Below are 18,587 nucleotides of genomic sequence, written 5' to 3'. Positions count from 1 at the left end.
CGTGTCTGACCAAAGCTATGTTCAAACAAACAAATCATTTGCAGGCAAATTTTTAAATTTAAAGCAAAACAAATTCTAAACTTAAGAAAGCTTCTTTCTTGGGACTTAGTTTGAATGCTTGTTTGCAAAAATTGTTTGTGCAAATCGTTGATCTGTCTGTCTGACCAGAGCTATGTACAGACAGGCAAATAATTGCACGCGATTACTGTAATATTTCAAGCGTCTATTAAAATGGAAGCAAACTTTTTTTGAGGCTTACTTGTAAAAGCCTGTGTGTGTATAATGCCACAAATTTGTGTGCGAATTATTTGCTTGTCTGACCATAACATGACTTTTTTATATATTTACTTTAAATATTTGTTTTTGTTTTTGGACTTGATGTGAGATTAGTTTAGTTGTGGTTTAGTTTAGTTAATTGTAATAAACTGATGTAGTTGTTGCTGTTTTGTAGCCAACTGCGATTCTACAGAATCGAAAGGTGTCCTTTGCAGCCTTTGCAGCTTTAGTCAGTGTTTGTATGCATGTTTGTATGTACAATTTTGGGTGCAGAATATCACATAGTCAGACATATACGACTACTAGTTCTCATTGTTGTTGCTGAAGCGCCCATCCTCTTAGACATGAAGCGTCGAGTTGTTGTCCAAAACAGCACCGAGCAGTCGACGTCGATTGGGCATCACGGAGCCACCGCCACCGCCACCACCACCACCACCTCCACCTCCAGCAGCGCTGCTGAGCAGAGCAGCTGTGTCGGTATCGACATCGAGACGCTTACGCTGTGGACGCAGAAAGAGGAACAATACCAGGAGCGCCACAAAGAAGGCCAAAGCGCCAAAGGCCGGATAGATGACGCCGCTCAAATGGCCCGTCGCTGTCGGCAGGACACTAATGATGTACACCCGATCCGAGGGGCTAGGCGTTGTGGGTGCCATTGTTGGCATTGTTCGTATCGCATTCAAAGGCGACGCTTGAGTCGTCAGTGTTTGTGTTGTTGTGGGGATTGTCTTAATCGGGTTGTTGTTGCTGTTGCTGTTGCTATCGATGTTGCTGCTGTTGTTTCTGGCAGTGGAAGCATATGTTGCAGTCAATTGACGCGTATCCACATGCAGTTTGACGGAGCGACGCATCAAACCAGTTAGCTGTAAGAAGGGAGTGAGAGAAATCGAGAATACTTGTAGAAAATCTTAAATAGGTAACACGTATAGACCAGTGCTTAACTATTAAAAAACTAAACACACTTCTAAAACAAACAAAACGTTACAGTCGAGATAAACATCAGGCATGTTTCCCTTACTTATACTTAGCACTTCAACAATAATGCTGCTAGAAGAATATGTATACGAAGTTTGGCAATTCTATCTCCTTAACTCTCCAAGCTGCTTACGTTCATACAGACGAACAGACGGGGGCTGGATCCAGAGACAGCCAAAAGTGGTCAGAGATGCTTGTACTAAATAAGCAAGTGTGATCTTTATTTTGGACAAACCTGGATGATCGGTAAATGGGCCCGGGATCTTAAAGAATCTTTTCAAATCTTTGGCTACATCTATCATTTAATGAAAGAGATTATTAAGATGATTCGTCGTTTTAGTGTTTTATTTACTTCACTATATAATTATCTTACGAATTTATATTTTCCATAGAGAGGTTGACTTACAAGTCTGTTTAATTCTCTACAAACCAAGTTTACACTGTCCAGGTATTCTAGGAAGTTTTTACCCAAGCTCGGAATCAGCACTTCAGTGTGTTATTACTTCACTTTATAATTGTCTTACGAATTTATATTTTCCATAGAGAGGTTGACTTCCAAGTCTGTTTAATTCTCTACAAACCAAGTTTACACTGTCCAGGTATTCTAGGAAGTTTTTACCCAAGCTCGGAATCAGCACTTCAGTGTGTTATTACTTCACTTTATAATTGTCTTACGAATTTATATTTTCCATAGAGAGGTTGACTTCCAAGTCTGTTTAATTCTCTACCCACCAAGTTTTGCAAAGATCCGTATTCTAGGAAGTTTTTACCCAAGCTCGGAATACTACACGTATACAAGTAGTAGTGTCCTTCTTGTATTATTACAAGTGCGACTATTATGAGAAAGTCTTTAAGGTACCCTTAAGCTAACTCATTACCCTATTTAAAGTTCCATAAATGTGAAGTTAGACGTAAATCAACTCCATGAGATACGCGACTCCACTTCTAAAGACTCTCAGGCTCATTTTGAGATTGGGGGCAAGGGCAGGGACAGGGTCAGGGGGGCCTGATTTAATTGGAAAAGTGACGTTGCTCACCTTGTGCTTGCAGGTCACTTGTATGTTGTAGACCGTGTCCGGCCAGAGGGAGAGCTCGGCGCGTGCCGTGTCCGTCAGGAGGTTGCCCATCAGGCCGCCGCCCGAAACCTCCCAGGTAATGAGGCATTGCCGCGAGGCATTCGCGATTGTCTCGTCCCAGCCGATGTCGGTGAGGACCAAAGCCCCCTGGCGTTGTGCCGCGTGGACCCGCAGAGCAAAGGGCGTCAATTGTTGTTGGCAGTTTTGCCAGCACTGCGAATATAGAGATATAGATAGATAAGTATATAGTATGTACATACATATATATGTATATTTAGAGAGACAGTGAGAAAGGGGGGGGGGGAGGAAGTGTTTGTGAGGATTAGAGTGTGGGGTGTGGCAGGAGTGACAACAGTTCGGAATTATCGTTAAAGTGTCATGTGCGGCCTTCCCCGCTGCCGCTGCGCTTTGTGCTTAAACTGTAATTACTGCGCCCGCAAGTATGCTACACAATTTGCGAGCGCCCGCAGCGCCAAGACGAGCGCGCTCGTTAGCGATTGGATGAAAATTATCTCGCACACATTACAACAACAGCGATGCCAGCGATGCCAGAGATGCCAGTGATGCAAGGCAATGGCAGCAGAAAAGGGCAAAGGACAGGACAGGACAGCCTAGGACAGGACAGGACAGGACAAGATATAGAGCAGGGCAGGATAGGGCAGGACAGGGCAGGACAGGGCATTGGCAGCCAGCAATCAGCATAAAGCGTAGATAAAAAGCGACTGCTGTGATGGCCATCACTAACTGATGTTGATGCTGAAGCTGATACTCGTACTGATGTGGATGCCACAACCATAGCCGCAGTGATAGCCACAGCCACAGCCACTGCCCAATCCCATACCCCTGGTCATGCTTATGGTCTATTCAGTTATATGTGTACATATCTGTATAAATGTGTATGGTATGTATATGTGTGTACTTACGTCTCTGCAATCCGCAAAGTCCGTGCAGTAATGCCAATCCCGTGCGAACTGCAAAAGAGAATGAATAGACGCGCATATACAATAAACAGCAAATACTGGATAAAGAGTTTCTCAAGTACTAAGACTTTCCACACTAATTGGGCCCTAATAGCAATACACTTTGAAAAGGATTATATTTTAAATTTCTTAAATATTAGATAGTAAATCTACGGTCATACGTGCAAATAATTTACACACAAGTTCGTTCATATTTCTAGAAAAATGTTATCAAGTGCGTTTAAAAGTACATACTGTCATAATATTTTTGTTTTGTAAAACACTATTGGGAATTTTTTTTGCAATGGAACAGATTTGGATAGAAATACCAAAAATAACTTTCTATTAAAGGGTGTTAGAATTCTACTCTTCTACTTTTAGTTCCCGAATACACAATAAGAAAATGTGAATTTGAAAGAGCTTTCCCATCATCTTTCTTAGTCTTTAGGACAAGCAGTGTGAATGCTACCAAAATGTTTGAAAACCACTTCCCCCCATGCTCCACAGCCTTAACTAGGCTTCAGGCTTTCTACTTGTATATAAACTATTTGTGAAAAGAAAGTAAAATGAAGTGAACGGAGATTTTAATAAAACGTATGTTTGTGCCTAGAACTCAAAAGACCTAACAAATCTACCCAACCAACACAATATGATGGCAATTGTAAAAGGAGGCCCTGCAGTGAAGAAGCGCCTTTTCCCTAAGCGACTTAAAGAAAAACTGATAAGTCAAAAGCCTATTCCCTCATGCAATCTCTGTTATACACGTATATAGGGGTATTGGTATATCTTTCTCCGATAATATCAGTTTACTTCAATACCCCACACAGCTATAGCTTTCCGTCGGATAAGAGAGAGCAGTCCAAAAGAAAACATGGAACTGGACAATAACGCAGTCCTAACTAAGTTCGAAATGCAAATTCATTTATTCTCTGCTACTTATATACATCGGTCGGTTACCCTTTTCCCCCCATTGTGTACCTATTTTCGAGTTCAATCAAGTTATGTGGAATTGTGGAATTCATTTCAAAAAACTGTTTAGTTTGAAGGATTTTTTATCGGATGAAGAACAATACGCTTTTGAAGCCCAATAGCAATCTTTTTCACAAAAATATCGCTTTACTAATTCAGATACCGGATTGAGCAGGCTTCATTAACTTCGACTTTTCTCAAAAGCCCGTCGCAGCTTTTCAACGTAGAAGAAATAGAGCTGTCCCACGAAAAGCTGTCAATCGAAAAAGAGCTTAGTCCCAGCTGACTTGCTCAATCATTCAACTTTTAAACCGCTCGTTTAAAATCGGAAGCAAGTTATTTGGGCTGTCAAGCTGTACATTATCTGCGATAATATCTCAGTCAATATCAATAGTCAATGATTAAGCTATGCCAACGATTGTTTACTGTACACACACACAGACACACACATAAATAAAGCAGAGTGGGTGCAAAGTGTATGGGTGAGTTAGGGGTAGGGTGGGGGTGGGGGTAGGGGTAGGGGTAGTTCTAGGGAGTGGTAGATTGTGGGTTGTTTGGCAAACTGAGCGAGCACGCGGCCTAATCTCATTTTAAATAAGCAGCAAAAGTAATCAGCAACAGTGCCCCGAGCACGAGGCGTGCCGGTCGAGGTTCTCTGTTTTGTGCTGTGCTTGGCTGAGCGGTGTGGTGTGGTGTGCTGTGGTGCCTTGTCCTGTGCAGGACATGCCGAGCTGGGCCGAGCTGAGTCGAACGGGGATATGGATGGCCGAGTCACAATAGCGCAAATTTGTAACTGTAATAAAAGGCCCAAATAAATGACCGCAAAGTTGTATTGCGAATCGAAATTTTCACGCTCATCACAAAATGAGAAAATGCGAATGAGAATGGAAATGGGAATGGGCATGGGCATGGGCATGGGACTGTAAATGTGACTGTGAATGGAAACTAAGAATGGCACTAGAGAGATGATGGCGACAGGGACTGCCTGCTTAGCCTTTGTCAACTGTCGCTTTAGCTACGGCTGAGCGACAGCTGGACGACCTGACTGTCTCTTTAGTTTATGAATGAACACACAGAGACGGCCACGGACAGACATGAAGACCGACAGGCAAAACAGCCAGCTGGACAGACGACAGTGCTGGAAAAAAAGGGACGGCAAGGGATGGGATGGGATGGGACAGGCAGGCAGTCAGGCAGGCAGACAAATGAATGAATATGAATGTGTTGACGTTGATTCTGCTTGAGTCTTAGTCCCAGTCCCAGTCTCTGTTTCTGTTTCTGTCTCAGTTTCAATTCGAACCTCGGCCACAGTCTCAACCTCAACCTCAACCTCGATGATGCTTAGAGACTCCGCTCTGTCTCTGTCTCCGTCTTCGCATTCGTCTCCTTCTCGATCCGGCCCGGTCCGGTCCGGTCCAGTATGTCAAATGAAATATGTTAAGGCAAACGGCAAGTTGTGCCACCTTTTCACATTGCCAACGAGCAGCACTTTGTCATCATTACACAATAAGGCGCGCAGATAAGCGGGTAAGGGTAGGGTATACCACTGGTTCGGGTGAGCCAAAGGCAGCAGCAGCAGCAGCAGCAGCTGGTCGCCTCAACTCAGCTCAACTCAACTGAACCGAACCGAGCTGAACTGAACTGCCGGACAAATTGCGAGAGCGCAGGGAGAGGAGGGAAAACAGGGAAAGAGACCGATGGCCAGAGGAAAGGAAAATCGCAAAGACAACATATTTTCCGCTCAATTGAATTTTTGGCCTTTCGCAAAAATGGGAAACAACTTGGGCGATAAGTAACAACAATATGGCAAAAATTGAATGAATGGCCCGCTGTCGATTTAGACAGGACAGAACAGGACGGTGCCGGACGGCAGGGTATTACGACAACTTCCGCTGAATGAAAGAAAATGCTGAGCTCGCTCTACCTGCCCACAATTTCGCATGCTGAGCGTATAAATTAAGTGCAGGCGGCGGCGACTTTTACATGCAATTGCCCACAGAATTGCCGCAATGTGTAAATGTGTGTGTGTGAGAAATGGATGAGCCATTCCGATTCCATGCCCATTGAATGGGCGACCTGCGCCGACTTGGAAAGTGTCTGGAGACGCGTCAAGCCGCGACGCAGTTCACACTCACTGGCCACATAAATTGCCAGCAATGGCCAGTTTTGAGCATTTTTATGAGCCGTTCGAGTAGTTCGACTTCAGTTGGAGGCGTGCCACACAGCACTGGGACTCAATAAACGAACCCCTCGGCATCCGCACCAGCACCAGCACCTGCATCTGCACTTGAAAAAATTACACTTCAACCTAAGACGCCCTCCTGCATAGGCCCTAGACAAATTGATAGTTGGCCAGGTAAAGAGGTTAGCTTAGAGGGCCAGAGCAGAGGGCAGTAGAGAGTAGTAGACCACAAAGCACTTAGTTCACAGCCCCCTCCGAATTGGAGATAGTGAGACTTGTGTTTGAGTTGCTTATCATCAGAACACATAGCCAGACATACCAACTCTATATGCTTCTTTTAATGCATGGAAGACAATCTTTATTATTTTATTCTCAAGTTTTATGTTGCTTTGTGGGTCACGTTTCTATCATTTATAGCCTCTTTTCATTTCCGATCAGCTGCCCCATTTCGAACTGAAAATCTAGCTCCCTTTTAATGGGTTCGGCAACATTTTTGAAGGAAAAATTGGGAGCACAGACGATTATAGTCGATGATATAAACAGTCCTGAATCTGTAAAATAAGACATGCCAAAATTTTGAACTTAAAGTGCCAATTACAAAAAGGAAATTAAGGTCGTCTTAGTTAGTGGAATAATATTTAAAATTTCTTTACAAGTTTAAACATCAATTAGAAATTTGTTCAAGTTGGCTTACAACAGATTATTTTATCTGTAAAATAAGACAAGCAAGAGATGACAAGCCTTTGAAATCAAATGTAATTTCCGAAAGGAAGTGAACTAAGTTTGTTGAAATAATATTTCAAAATTTGTTGAAGATTAAGCTTTCGAACAACTTTTGACTTTTCATCAATTAAACCCACTTAGTAGGAGCATAGGCGGAAAGCTTTCAAACCTGTTTGTTTCAATATTTGAACAATTTTGGGGCTTTAGCTTAAATATGTAAAGTTTCGAATAATAACAGAATTGGGACAGATGTAAGAAAGTTACGCTTGTAAATGAAATATGTATTTTAGAAAGTTTTCATACATACTATCTAAGCTATACTAAGACGACTGAACTCTATAAATTAAAAGCCTACCGAGCTGAAGCTTTTTAGTATTGGAGAGAGTTTTTGTGTTACAATTTCTTTGATGGGTCGACTGTAAGACTTGTATTTTGAGATCTCAATTTTAATTTGTTGAATTCCACTAAAAACAGAAACTAACGCTTCGTAGTCAAATTGTAGTAAAAGGTTTCGAAATAGCTTTATTCTAAAGTCTTTATAGTCGATGGTTTTTTGAATGTCTTTATTTTTCGGCGCGTGTATAATCGAACGGAAGAAAAAGTTCAAACAAAGCCGCTCATCAGCAAGAAGAAAAGTTGTCAAAGTTATGGGTGTCATGGGTGTTGGGAGTGGGGGAATGGAAGGGGGGTCGGTCTTAGTAGTTGTCGCTGAAAAAAGCCAGGCACGTAGCCCCCAAATGCTTCGATTGTCAATTATTGAAGAGCTCAAACGCCTACTTCGTCCGCTTAGTGTTCATCTTGAGCCAACTAACGGCACATTTTAGTAAGCACCCACCACTCACCAACACCACCACCATCGCCAACACCACCACCACCACCACCACCATTACCATCACGAGCCAACAAAGTCAACAGTAAAGCCACCACTGCATTGGCAAAAAGCTACGTGCCTGGCATGAGCAACAAAGAAAGAAAGAAAGGAAAAAATCAGAGAAGCAAAATTTGTGCCGCTTTCTTAAGTTCTGGCTGTGCGATGCCCTTCGACCCTTGCCCCCCGCCCCCCACCCCCCAACCATCCTGCCAACGCCTTGACTTCTTATGGTGTTAATTTTGCGCTGATTGAGCGACGGGGACGCGTTCCGGTTTGGTCCGCTCTCGCTTTCGTTTTACTTAAATGCGAATTGCATGAAGCCTGAGAGGGTTGGGGGAAGGGGGGGAATGTTGGAAGTAAGGGGAGAAGTGTTAGGCCAGGGGTTGGGGGTTGCGCCCGGGATTAGGCAAGTGTGGCGTGAAATTAGCAGCATGCCGCTGCCGCTGCCCATGCCACAGCCACTGCCACTGTTTCTGCTGCAACAGCAACGGCAGCGGCAGCAACCCCCCATGTCCGGGCAATCCCCGATAATGCAACCGACTGAGGCGATGACGATGCCAACAATTTATGGACAGATCGCATTAGCGACGCTATGAAAAATGTCCACCAACTGCTCGGGTGGTCGAGCGCGCACGTTTCACATTGCAGCCCAAAATTGTCACTAAATTTTCAGTCGTTGTTATTGTTGTTGTTGCTGCTGTTGCTGCTGCTACCTGAGCAGCCAGCCAGCGATGTCAGCGAGCAGATAAAAAAAGGCGCAGCAGCATAAAAAACATGGCCCATTGTCATTTTCTTAACCTTGAGACGACGACTTCGTTGCGTCGTCTTCGTCTTCGTCGTCAGCGTCATCGTCGTCGTCGTCGACCTCGTCTAGACGCAGCAGGGATGCGAGCCACACGAAAAATACGTTTTTGGGCGCGGCACGGCACGGCACGGCCTCAGTGCTCAGCACACGTTTTCCCATTTTCCCAATTAAGGTTCATTTGCTGAACCTGTTCGAAACAATTTCCCACCCTCCCCACATGAGAGACCTTGAATGGCTTGGCTTGGCTTGGATATGTGAACATTTTTTCGAACATGTGCAGAACGAAACAATTCTACTTACTATAGTAGTATGTACTAGTTCAAGATTGTCTGCAGAGTGGTCATATGTTATCAAAATGTAACTCCCTTTATGGGATATGCTATTTAAATGCTTTGCAGTTTATAATATTTGCAAGCAAAATGTTCATTTTTCCCATTTCAACGGGTCCCTATAACTAGCTGGAAATGAACATCTATTTGTATTGCTTCAATAACTCTCTTAATTTATTTTCGGTGCGGACTTTCCCAATTGAGGTTTTTTTTGCTGAATCTGTTCGACAATATGTAGGCAAGGCCTTGAGGTTTCAGTAATTTTCAGTATAAAACGATTCTTCTGCTGAGATAGTCTGAAGTTTTTCAGGGAAATAATATGTAGCATTGAGATTTGATTTTTTTTTCTTGTGCTTGGATGGGAAGGCAGTAATTGAACGATAAGACTGCTAATAAATTGACCAAGCAAATAACTCCTTTACAGAATTGTTTCCTACCCAAGTATAAAGCAAGAAGAATAATTTTTTAAGTGCTAAGCATATTCGGCGTAATGATTACATTTTATTTTTCACTGCCAACAATGATTCGCAGATAAACTATTACTAGCCAAATTTCTCTAAATCTAAGCAAATATTGTATTTTTGTATAGCTTCTAAAGTTCTTTAAAACTATTTTAAGATTACTGTTTTCCGAATTTCGTAGCGATAGTTGTCTAAAAGGGAATATTTGGGGAATAGAGCGATTCTAGATTCAAAGATTTACTCAATTTAAAGGGGAAATTCAAAAGCTTCTTTTAATTTTTAATACCGTATCTTCTTTGAGATTTTAATTGCTTAGCTTGGACATTTGAAAACTTGTAAGCAGAAAGTATTTGCGGAATGGAACGATTCTAGTTTCAAGATAGTTTTCCAAATTAAATCGAATCTTTGCTTATATTTTAAAGGATTGTAAAAAAGCTTGTTTTAATTTAAAACCTTCTAAAAAATTTCAAACTCAAGATTTTAGATGTCGTAATTTCCAAAAATTTTAAATTCAAAGCCACAAAGTTGGTTCGTCAAGAATTTATTCAATATTATTCTGTAAACTATTCAAACCCAAACACATACAATTACGATTCTAATAAAGTGTTCTTAAATTGCATAATTTTCAATACCTTCTACAAGTATTATCAGAGACAGATGTAGTTTGTTTAACTAATACATATTGGGATACAATCAATAAATTTATTTGTACATTAAAAAAACAGATTGTTGTGGATTTGTTAGTGAATTTCTAAAAATTTTAATCTTCCAGATATGTTGACGTAACTATGAGGGATCCAACTTAGGTTTTGCGGACTTCACTTGATCCTCTAGGACTCTTGATTTAAGGCTAAATCGACTAAGTGTAGCTTTTAAACAAATAATCTTTCCTGCTTCAAACATTAAATAAAAACTACAAAAACCGTACATTACTTTTCTTTTAGAAACATTTATGTGTTTTGATTTCAAACGAATCAATAGATCTGTTAGGAATTATCTGCTTCTCCCTTTGCATAACATTTTTTATTCTGTTACTTCCTGTTCTCAAACATGGAAATAATAATTGAAAACTGGTTCTAAAATCAAATATTTAAATGCATTTTTTTGGGAAAACCCCTACGGGTACTATTCTATTACCTTGGGACTGACCTTAGAAAACTAATTGAAAATGAAATTGAAGTTGAAAAAAAACCGGTTCATTTGGTTTGCATCCCTGAGTTGCCAACGCACTTCAAGAGTTGGCGACCCTTCCCATACAACTGTCCATCAACAGCAATTGTTGAGGACAACCTTATCTCTAGGGTTCAGTGGCTTCCTGGCTCAATTGCTTACCTGATGATAGCAGCTTTGGCGGCATCTGTAGAGCTGTTTGCTGCCAAATGGTGCTGCTGCGCTCGTCGCCGGCTCGCTGACAATCTGAGGTGCAGGCGGTGTCGGATCCTGTAACTGAACCTGAGCCTGAGCCTCAGCCTGACAACCAACGCCTTGGATTACGGCAAGTGCGCAGGCAAGGAGTGCAATTGACATTGTTTGAACGGCCAACGATGTTGACGCCGCGGAAGAGGAGGAGGTTGAAGTGGAGGATGATGTGTGGGCGTGCATCCTGATGCTGGAGCAGATGCTGGAGTAAAAACTGTTGGAAGCCCTCCTGTTTAATGCTTAAATGTGCGTGCGATGACAATATGCTGGAGAGAGGGCGCGATAATGGGCACGTTGTTCAGATTGATTAATTGATTGATTTTTTTGTTGCTGTTGCTGTTTGTTTATTTTTGTATCAAGTGCTGTGTTTGCTTTGGCTTTGGCTATGGCTTTGGCCCATAATACTTAATACGCGATGACGCTGACGCTGACGTTGACGTTGACAGCAACAACAATAATAATGGAAGAATGTGAGAGCTTGACGCGCTGGCAGCGCTGTCACTGCATTTAGTGGAGCAGCAGGCGACGGCGACGACGACGTCGCTAGGCGGACGCGTTTATCGTTTATGTGAGAGTATTTACTTTAACGATTGCTTTATTTTCACAGCAGCAACAACAACATGCGAGTACATATCTGACAATTGGGAGCTCTAGTTACTCTTGCTGTTACTGTTACAGTTACTGTTGCTATTGATGTTGCTTTTGTTGTTGTTGTCGCTGAGCGCGTGTATCGGGCAAGGTATTGTTCTTGTTGTTGTTGGTGGTGGTGGAGGTGGTAGGGTAACGGCACATGCCTGCGGATGATGATACACGTTACTGGGCTGTTCTTGCTGTGATTGTTGTTGCATTCCTCCCCTCCTACCGCTTCTTCTTCTAGTATGTACTTGTCGTTGTTGTAACTTTTGTTGCTTTTCTTGTTCTTGTTGTTGTTGTTACTGTATCGTGCCTTGCCGTTTCGCTGCTTCTTCGGTTTTTCGACTTGGGTTTGGTTTATTTGTTAACTGAGCTGCCACTTTGTTTAGCTTTTGGCTCTTGCCTTATATTTTTTCCTGCATTTCTTTTATTTTGCTTGTTTTGTTGTTGTTGTTGATATATTTTGGGGCGGTGAGTTACATGCTGACTGGGGCTTGTTTGACTTTTTTATTTGAACGCCGCGCACACACACAGACACAGGTAACTTGCTGTCAGCATAACAAAAACAAAAACAACACACACACACGTTGACAACAATAAATAAAACGTGCACAGAGTGGGCGCAAAAAAAAAACAACACACAACAGGAAAAAAAAGACACGGTATAAGGAGCAGTATATGTGCCGCCTGGCCGGGTTAACAAGCAGCGCACCAGAATGCCAAGGCAATGCCAAAAGGCTCACACTGACGCTATCGTTGGCCAACACACGACGACAACGACGCCGACGACAGTGACTGTGACAATGACAATGACGACGACGACGACAACGACGAAAGGCAGCAGTTATCGCAGTAGAGCAGCTCAGGCTCAGTGTCTCAGACTCGGGTTAAGTGGAATTTCTGTGTGTGAACCGTACAACCAACGTCGTCGAGGATAAATGCTGCACTGAAATCGAAAACTGAAACGGAACCAAGCTGCCTGAGACTCTTAACTGAGATAACACGCAGCAGCGACAAAGGCAACGGCAAACGACGACAGCAGAAGCAGCAGCAGCAGAAGCAGCGGCAGCAGAGCCAGAGGCAGAGGCGGAGGCGAACTGCGACCGAAAAATCATGCAGATACACACACACACGCACAGAGGGAGAGACGCACATGTATAGGCAGTGGAACTTCGCTTTAACGAATTTTAAGGATCAACGCTTGCATGGACTCCCTGACAACAATTTGTAAAAAATGTTTATTTTTAAATATAAAAAATGTATAAGTACATTATATAGGTAATTATAACAAAATTCAAAGACATTCTTGAAATTTTGAAGCTAATCAACATTTTTATTTGCTTTTATTTATTTTATATTTACATTAAAAAGCAGCACATTTTTATCTCTTTAACTTTTTAAAAGAATATTTGAACACTTTTTTAAGCATTTCCAATGAAAAAGAAGTTTGTCTCTGATCTAGGATAATGGAGTTGCGATACTCAATGTTAGGTCTCACTGTATGCAGACACACACATGGTTGGCTGACGATAGACGACAGCGACAACGGCTACGGCAACGACAACGACAGTCGAGTCGGTGGTCGTCGTTCGGAATCATACGAACATGTTTGAAACGAATTCGAAAATTGTGGCGAAGTACGGACGCGGACACGGACACAGACCCGGAGTCTGTGTGCGCACTGTTGGTGGTTGCTGTTGCAGACCTGCTCGATGCGAACATGCACACACAAACACACACACACACACACACACACACACACACACACACACATGTACACAGTCACACCACCACCCAAATGGGTTGACTTTGGTGGTGGCTGCTGCTTCAGCTTTGGTTTGGTGGTGGCCGCCGCCTTTGCCGCGCATGCAGATGAATCAAAGCAGCCGCTGATTATAGCAACAATATGGAAATGCTGACTCTTTCTCTCTGTTCTATAGGGGCATTGTTATACCCTGTACACGAAGGGTGACAGGGTATGCTAGAAAGTCAAAGTGTCAAATATACTATGTTCATATGCAGAAGACCCGATCTTATAGGTGCACATATGATCGAAATGACAAGACATATTGCTGTAGGCATGTTTTTATTTATTTATTTATATAAAATAAGGTTAACAATTAATTGTTAACCTACTTAAAGTTTGGAGCACTAGCTGACAGGGCTCTCAGTTCGCCTATGTATGATTATGATCATATTTCTGAATAAATGTTAGAGGCATGTACATCGGCTGTTCGACAGTATGAGTTTCGAAAATTCTTGAATCAGAAGAGGTAGGGCCACTAAACCTATTGGTTAGACGTGTCTTACATAATTGCAGATTAAGTTTATTTTAAACCATACATATGTGGTTCTATTATTTCACTATATTCGTAAGATTCATGAAAAGCAGTGCATTATACAAGTAGAGCTGTCATTGCAACAATCTGCTCTAGCTGAAATAGGTTTTATGTTAGTTTCTATAACCAAACATTAAAGCCTCAACTTTATTTGAAGTTATTTTTTAATTTGATGGACTATGTGATATAGTATGTATATTTACGATCCGTATGGATGTTTGCAAAGATTGCTTTAAAACATCGTGGTTCTTTACATAATGCCGTAATATAATACACAGGAATGATTTGTGCAACAAATATTATTTTAGTTGAAGTCCTTTTTGAGAGGGGAACGGTTACAGGATATGCGAGAGTCGGTCTCGCGCGACTCGAACGCTTTACTCGTTTATTTATATGCCATGCTCCATATATGGACGTGTGTGTGTGTGTGCTTGTTTGTTTGTGTGTTTGCAAGCCTGTAGTTGGCACACACACATACATATGTACATACATACATACATGTACACACAGGGAGACACACATAAATACAAATATGCATATGTTTGTAGGCACGTGTGTGCGTTTGGTTTTTATAACTTCCATTTGCCAAAGTATAGTAAATTCTTTCAAAGCGTGTACTACATTTATTATTTAAGCCATGCGCTCGCTTCTGCTCCTGCCGCTGCTGCTGCTGCTGCCGCTGCCTTTTCTGTTCCTGCTCCTGCTTTTGCTTTTTTCTTTTTCATTATTTTCGTTTTCGGTTTGTTTCGTTTGCTACTGCTGCTTCTTCTTCTACTTTTCCAATGCGCATTGTTCTAGGCTGCTCTTATCTGTCTGTCTATCTGTTCGCTTGTCTGTCTATATGTGTCCCTGTGTGTGTGTGTGTGTGTATTAGCCGCCCTTATACAATACTGCGCCCCATAACAACAGCAAGAACAACAACAAGAACAACAACGAAAGTTATTTGCATATTTTGACTTTTATGCGGCAAAAATATTACAGGCTGCGCTGCCTGCTTGCCAGCCTGCCTGCCTGCAAGCCAACCACCCCCCTCCCCAATCCGACCATAAACAAAAAAGGCAGAGCTGCATGCAAAAAAAAAGAAGCAAAGAAAAGAAGGCAACGTTAATAAAGAGGAGAGCCAAAATAAGTGCCACTATCCATCCGCTAGAAAATAAATGTCGAAACGACGCGCCGGTTCCATACAAAACGTAAACAAACCTACATACATACTCGTACTACATACATATACATATCTGCAGAATATCGGTTGGCAGTCCCGAGCTCGATCAAATTTGTGGACCGAATTTATCAAATTCATTTCTAAGTAATCAAAAATCCCTCATAAAATGAATCCGAAAAAATTCGCTCATGCTGCCAAAATCGGTCGATCAAAGCAAATGGATTTTGAAAAAATTTATCACTTTCCAAAACTAAAAAAAGATGTATTTATTCGATTAGCTATCTATCGCTTTCGCTTAAATATTGCCTATTGCAAACAAATTGACATTTCCAATTGCAAATGCTAAAAGTAACTTTTAAATAGACCAATCTGAATTACCCCTAATTGTTAATCGACTTCAAAAGAGGATGAGGTTTTCAATTCGACTGTAATTTGTTTTTTTTAGGCTTATTACCTCAGAACTTTCGAGAAAGCTGGTGCTTTCCAAAGTAATGTGGTCCAGTTCTGACAATGCTATCCATAAGAAAAACCATATACTTGTACATACATAAGACTTAAATTACCGATTTCGAGTTATTATTGGAAAGAAGTTGCGGAACTTATTCCCATTGGAGTGTGTGTTTTTGAATGTGGGAAGGGTATTTAAACACAAGTTCAAAGCCTGTATGCAGAGTTCAAAAACGTATTTCAGCAAACATTTGCCACAACATCAGAGAATTATAATATATCTGATCCTTTTCAATATGTTGGATACTTAGATGCAAATTTTTGGCGCAAAAATTTGGCTCTTTTGCTATAATTATTATTAATAATTGGATAATATTTTTCCAAATAAATAATTAATATATACATACTGAGTATATATAAAACAATTTGCCCCAATTAATTGCAAGTAGGGGGAAATTTCAAACAAGCTTTCTCTAATGCTGAGCAATAAAAGCTGTTTTGGAAAATTCGAAGTTCAAAAGAGGAAAAACAGACTTCAAAGTTTGTATAAAAAATCGGAATTTTTTTTAACTGATCGCCTTCAAATTTGTTTTTTTGTTTTTTTTTTTAAGAATGCCTGATTTATCAGGGGTTTCTTATAAGCAGAGGTTTACAAATTACACACGTTTTAATTTCAACTTTAAAGATATATCTTAATCTGTCTAAAGCGTTCTAGCAGCTAGGGCCGTGGACGTGACAATTTCAACACGTTAGACAGATTACAGAATTCTATAAATCGATGTATTGCATTAAGGTTTGCTATTGCCGCTTTGCAGAGCAGTTCTGTATGGTGTAGAGAGGAAAAGGGTATACTATATATGTACAAATGTATGTAACAGATTCCACGTTTAGGGTACAATTAAGATCGTCAAGCTGTCGATACAAATGAATAGAGACAAGTTCGACGTCTGTTCGACTGTATGAACTTTAATATCTCTTGAACCATAACAGTTGGGGACAACAAATCTGGTATGTAGACGTGGTTTATATATATGCGGATGAAGTTTATTTTAAGCCATGTATGGAATTAATTCTTTTTAAGAACTATCGGTGGAACAATCACCCTTACTAAGTAGGAAACTTTTTGCTTTGCAAAGGTATTTTAAGAAAATTTGTTAGCTATGTGACTTAAATATTCTCACATATTCTGAAGTTTCAACAATAACGGCTTACTATATCCAAATAGCTGTCATAGGAACGATGGGTGCAGAAATCAATCGGAATACCAAAACTGGTTTGCTTATAGAGATATCTCAAGAAAATGTTGTATTTATGACCTCACCATGGCCTGAACGTTTATCACAATTGATACACTATATATCTGCCATAGGAACGATCCGTGCAGAAATCAAGCTGGTTGGTTTAATCGAAATTTTAACCAAAACTGGAAAGTTGTATCCAAATTATTATTGGCTCATAAGATAAGAATGGGCGCAAAGTATTCAAGAGTCGGACTGGGACGAACTTAATGTTCTACGCTTTTGTTATACAAACCCCCCCTCGGGTAAGTCGTGTGAAAAGTTTGAGTTTTTGGGAGGCTGGCCTATAACTTCATTGCAACATGTTGCATGTTTGAAAAATAGAAAAATGAAAACAAACGAAAAAATGAGAAACAACATTCAAATTTATGCGCCTATTGCGAGCCATTTTCAGCATCCTGCGTATATTTCTATTCCTGGGCCAAATATTCCTTTTTGCCCATGCATGCATACTATATGTATGTAAATGTTTACACACATGCTCCATGCGTGTGTGTGTGGGTGTGGGTGTGTGTGTTGAAAGGGATATATGTGTGTGCTCTGTGGCCGAAATTGACTTTGTTGCAACAAAGTGATGTTGGATGCTGGGCAGCAACAACAACAGCAACATTATATATGCGGGCTGCCTCCCCATTAAAATATCATTTTTTGGCGCGCATTTAAATTTACTTTAAGAAAAAGTTGCTCTTGTTTTCTGTTTTAATTTATGAGCAGAGCATAACGCATTTTTGAATGATGCACCCAAAAAGCTGGGCAGCAGCAGCAACAACAACAACAGCAACAACAACAGCAACAAGCAAGAGCGGCAGCTGGACAACCCAACATTGGGCGCTTCCGGACGATAAGTACTCGGAATTACAATGAGGGCATATCCGGCAAAGTTTTTGTCCACCAGGGGGTAACTAACGAGTCGAGTCAAGTCGAGTAGAGTCGACTTAACCCAACCATTTCACATGGCTCCCCTCACCCTCTTCCCCCTGCCGCCATCATGTTATTCTAATTTCATTTTCTTTCCATTAGTTAGAATATAATAAGTAGAATGCTGCAGATACAAATTAAATATTTCTCATAAAGGGTGGATTTTTATTGGGTTAACAACCCATCTAGTTTCTTACACAGCATACTCCCCCTCATTTCTTGTTTAATTTTAATTCTGTTATTCGTCTCATTTTTGCAATACAAATTATAACATGAGTATTTTTCTCCACTTACCGCTCTTTTTGCTCTTTATTCTCCCAATTTTCGCTATCGGAGATTCAAGAAAAATGAAAATCGAATACAGGATAACAAATCGAAACCAATGTTTCAAAAAGTTAGCTGAATTGGAATTGAAACAGAAACCAATGCGATATATTTTCAATTCATTTATTTCCCCAACATTCGCACGGGTATTTTACAAAATTAAAAAAAAATTATAAATTTTATAACACCCACACTCACACATATACTTGTACACACTTCTTTTTGCTATGAGTTACTAAAAAAAGTAAAATAATAAACAAAGTTTGGATATTATTATTTTGATGATTTTTTATACCGTGTACCCAAAGGGTAAAAGGGTATACTAGTTCAGTGCGAATGTATGACACACACAGAAGGAGGCGTGTGCAACGGTTTATGGGAACCTACGATCCAAATAAATAAGAGCCCAAGGCACTGAACA

The 18,587-nt window shown here is 40.9% G+C and overlaps 1 protein-coding gene across 1 annotated transcript in view; it reads right to left on the bottom strand.

The window, feature by feature from the left end:
* Window positions 1-614: 614 nt before the first annotated feature.
* Window positions 615-18,587, bottom strand: part of LOC115633405 (transmembrane protein fend) — a 31,014-nt gene continuing 13,041 nt past the window's right edge. The window contains exons 3-6 of the mRNA XM_030530848.1: window positions 10,959-12,553; window positions 3,251-3,298; window positions 2,289-2,540; window positions 615-1,139 (exon numbers count right to left, since the gene is read on the bottom strand). Coding sequence (XP_030386708.1) covers window positions 615-1,139; window positions 2,289-2,540; window positions 3,251-3,298; window positions 10,959-11,228 — 1,095 coding nt within the window. The 5' untranslated portion in view covers window positions 11,229-12,553. The remainder of the gene's footprint in view (window positions 1,140-2,288; window positions 2,541-3,250; window positions 3,299-10,958; window positions 12,554-18,587) is intronic.

The sequence above is a fragment of the Scaptodrosophila lebanonensis genome, unplaced genomic scaffold, assembly GCF_003285725.1.
Source record: "Scaptodrosophila lebanonensis strain 11010-0011.00,11010-0021.00 unplaced genomic scaffold, SlebRS2 tig00001418-arrow-arrow-pilon, whole genome shotgun sequence".
NCBI lineage: Eukaryota > Metazoa > Arthropoda > Insecta > Diptera > Drosophilidae > Scaptodrosophila > Scaptodrosophila lebanonensis.
This window is presented reverse-complemented; position numbering and strand designations above follow the sequence as displayed.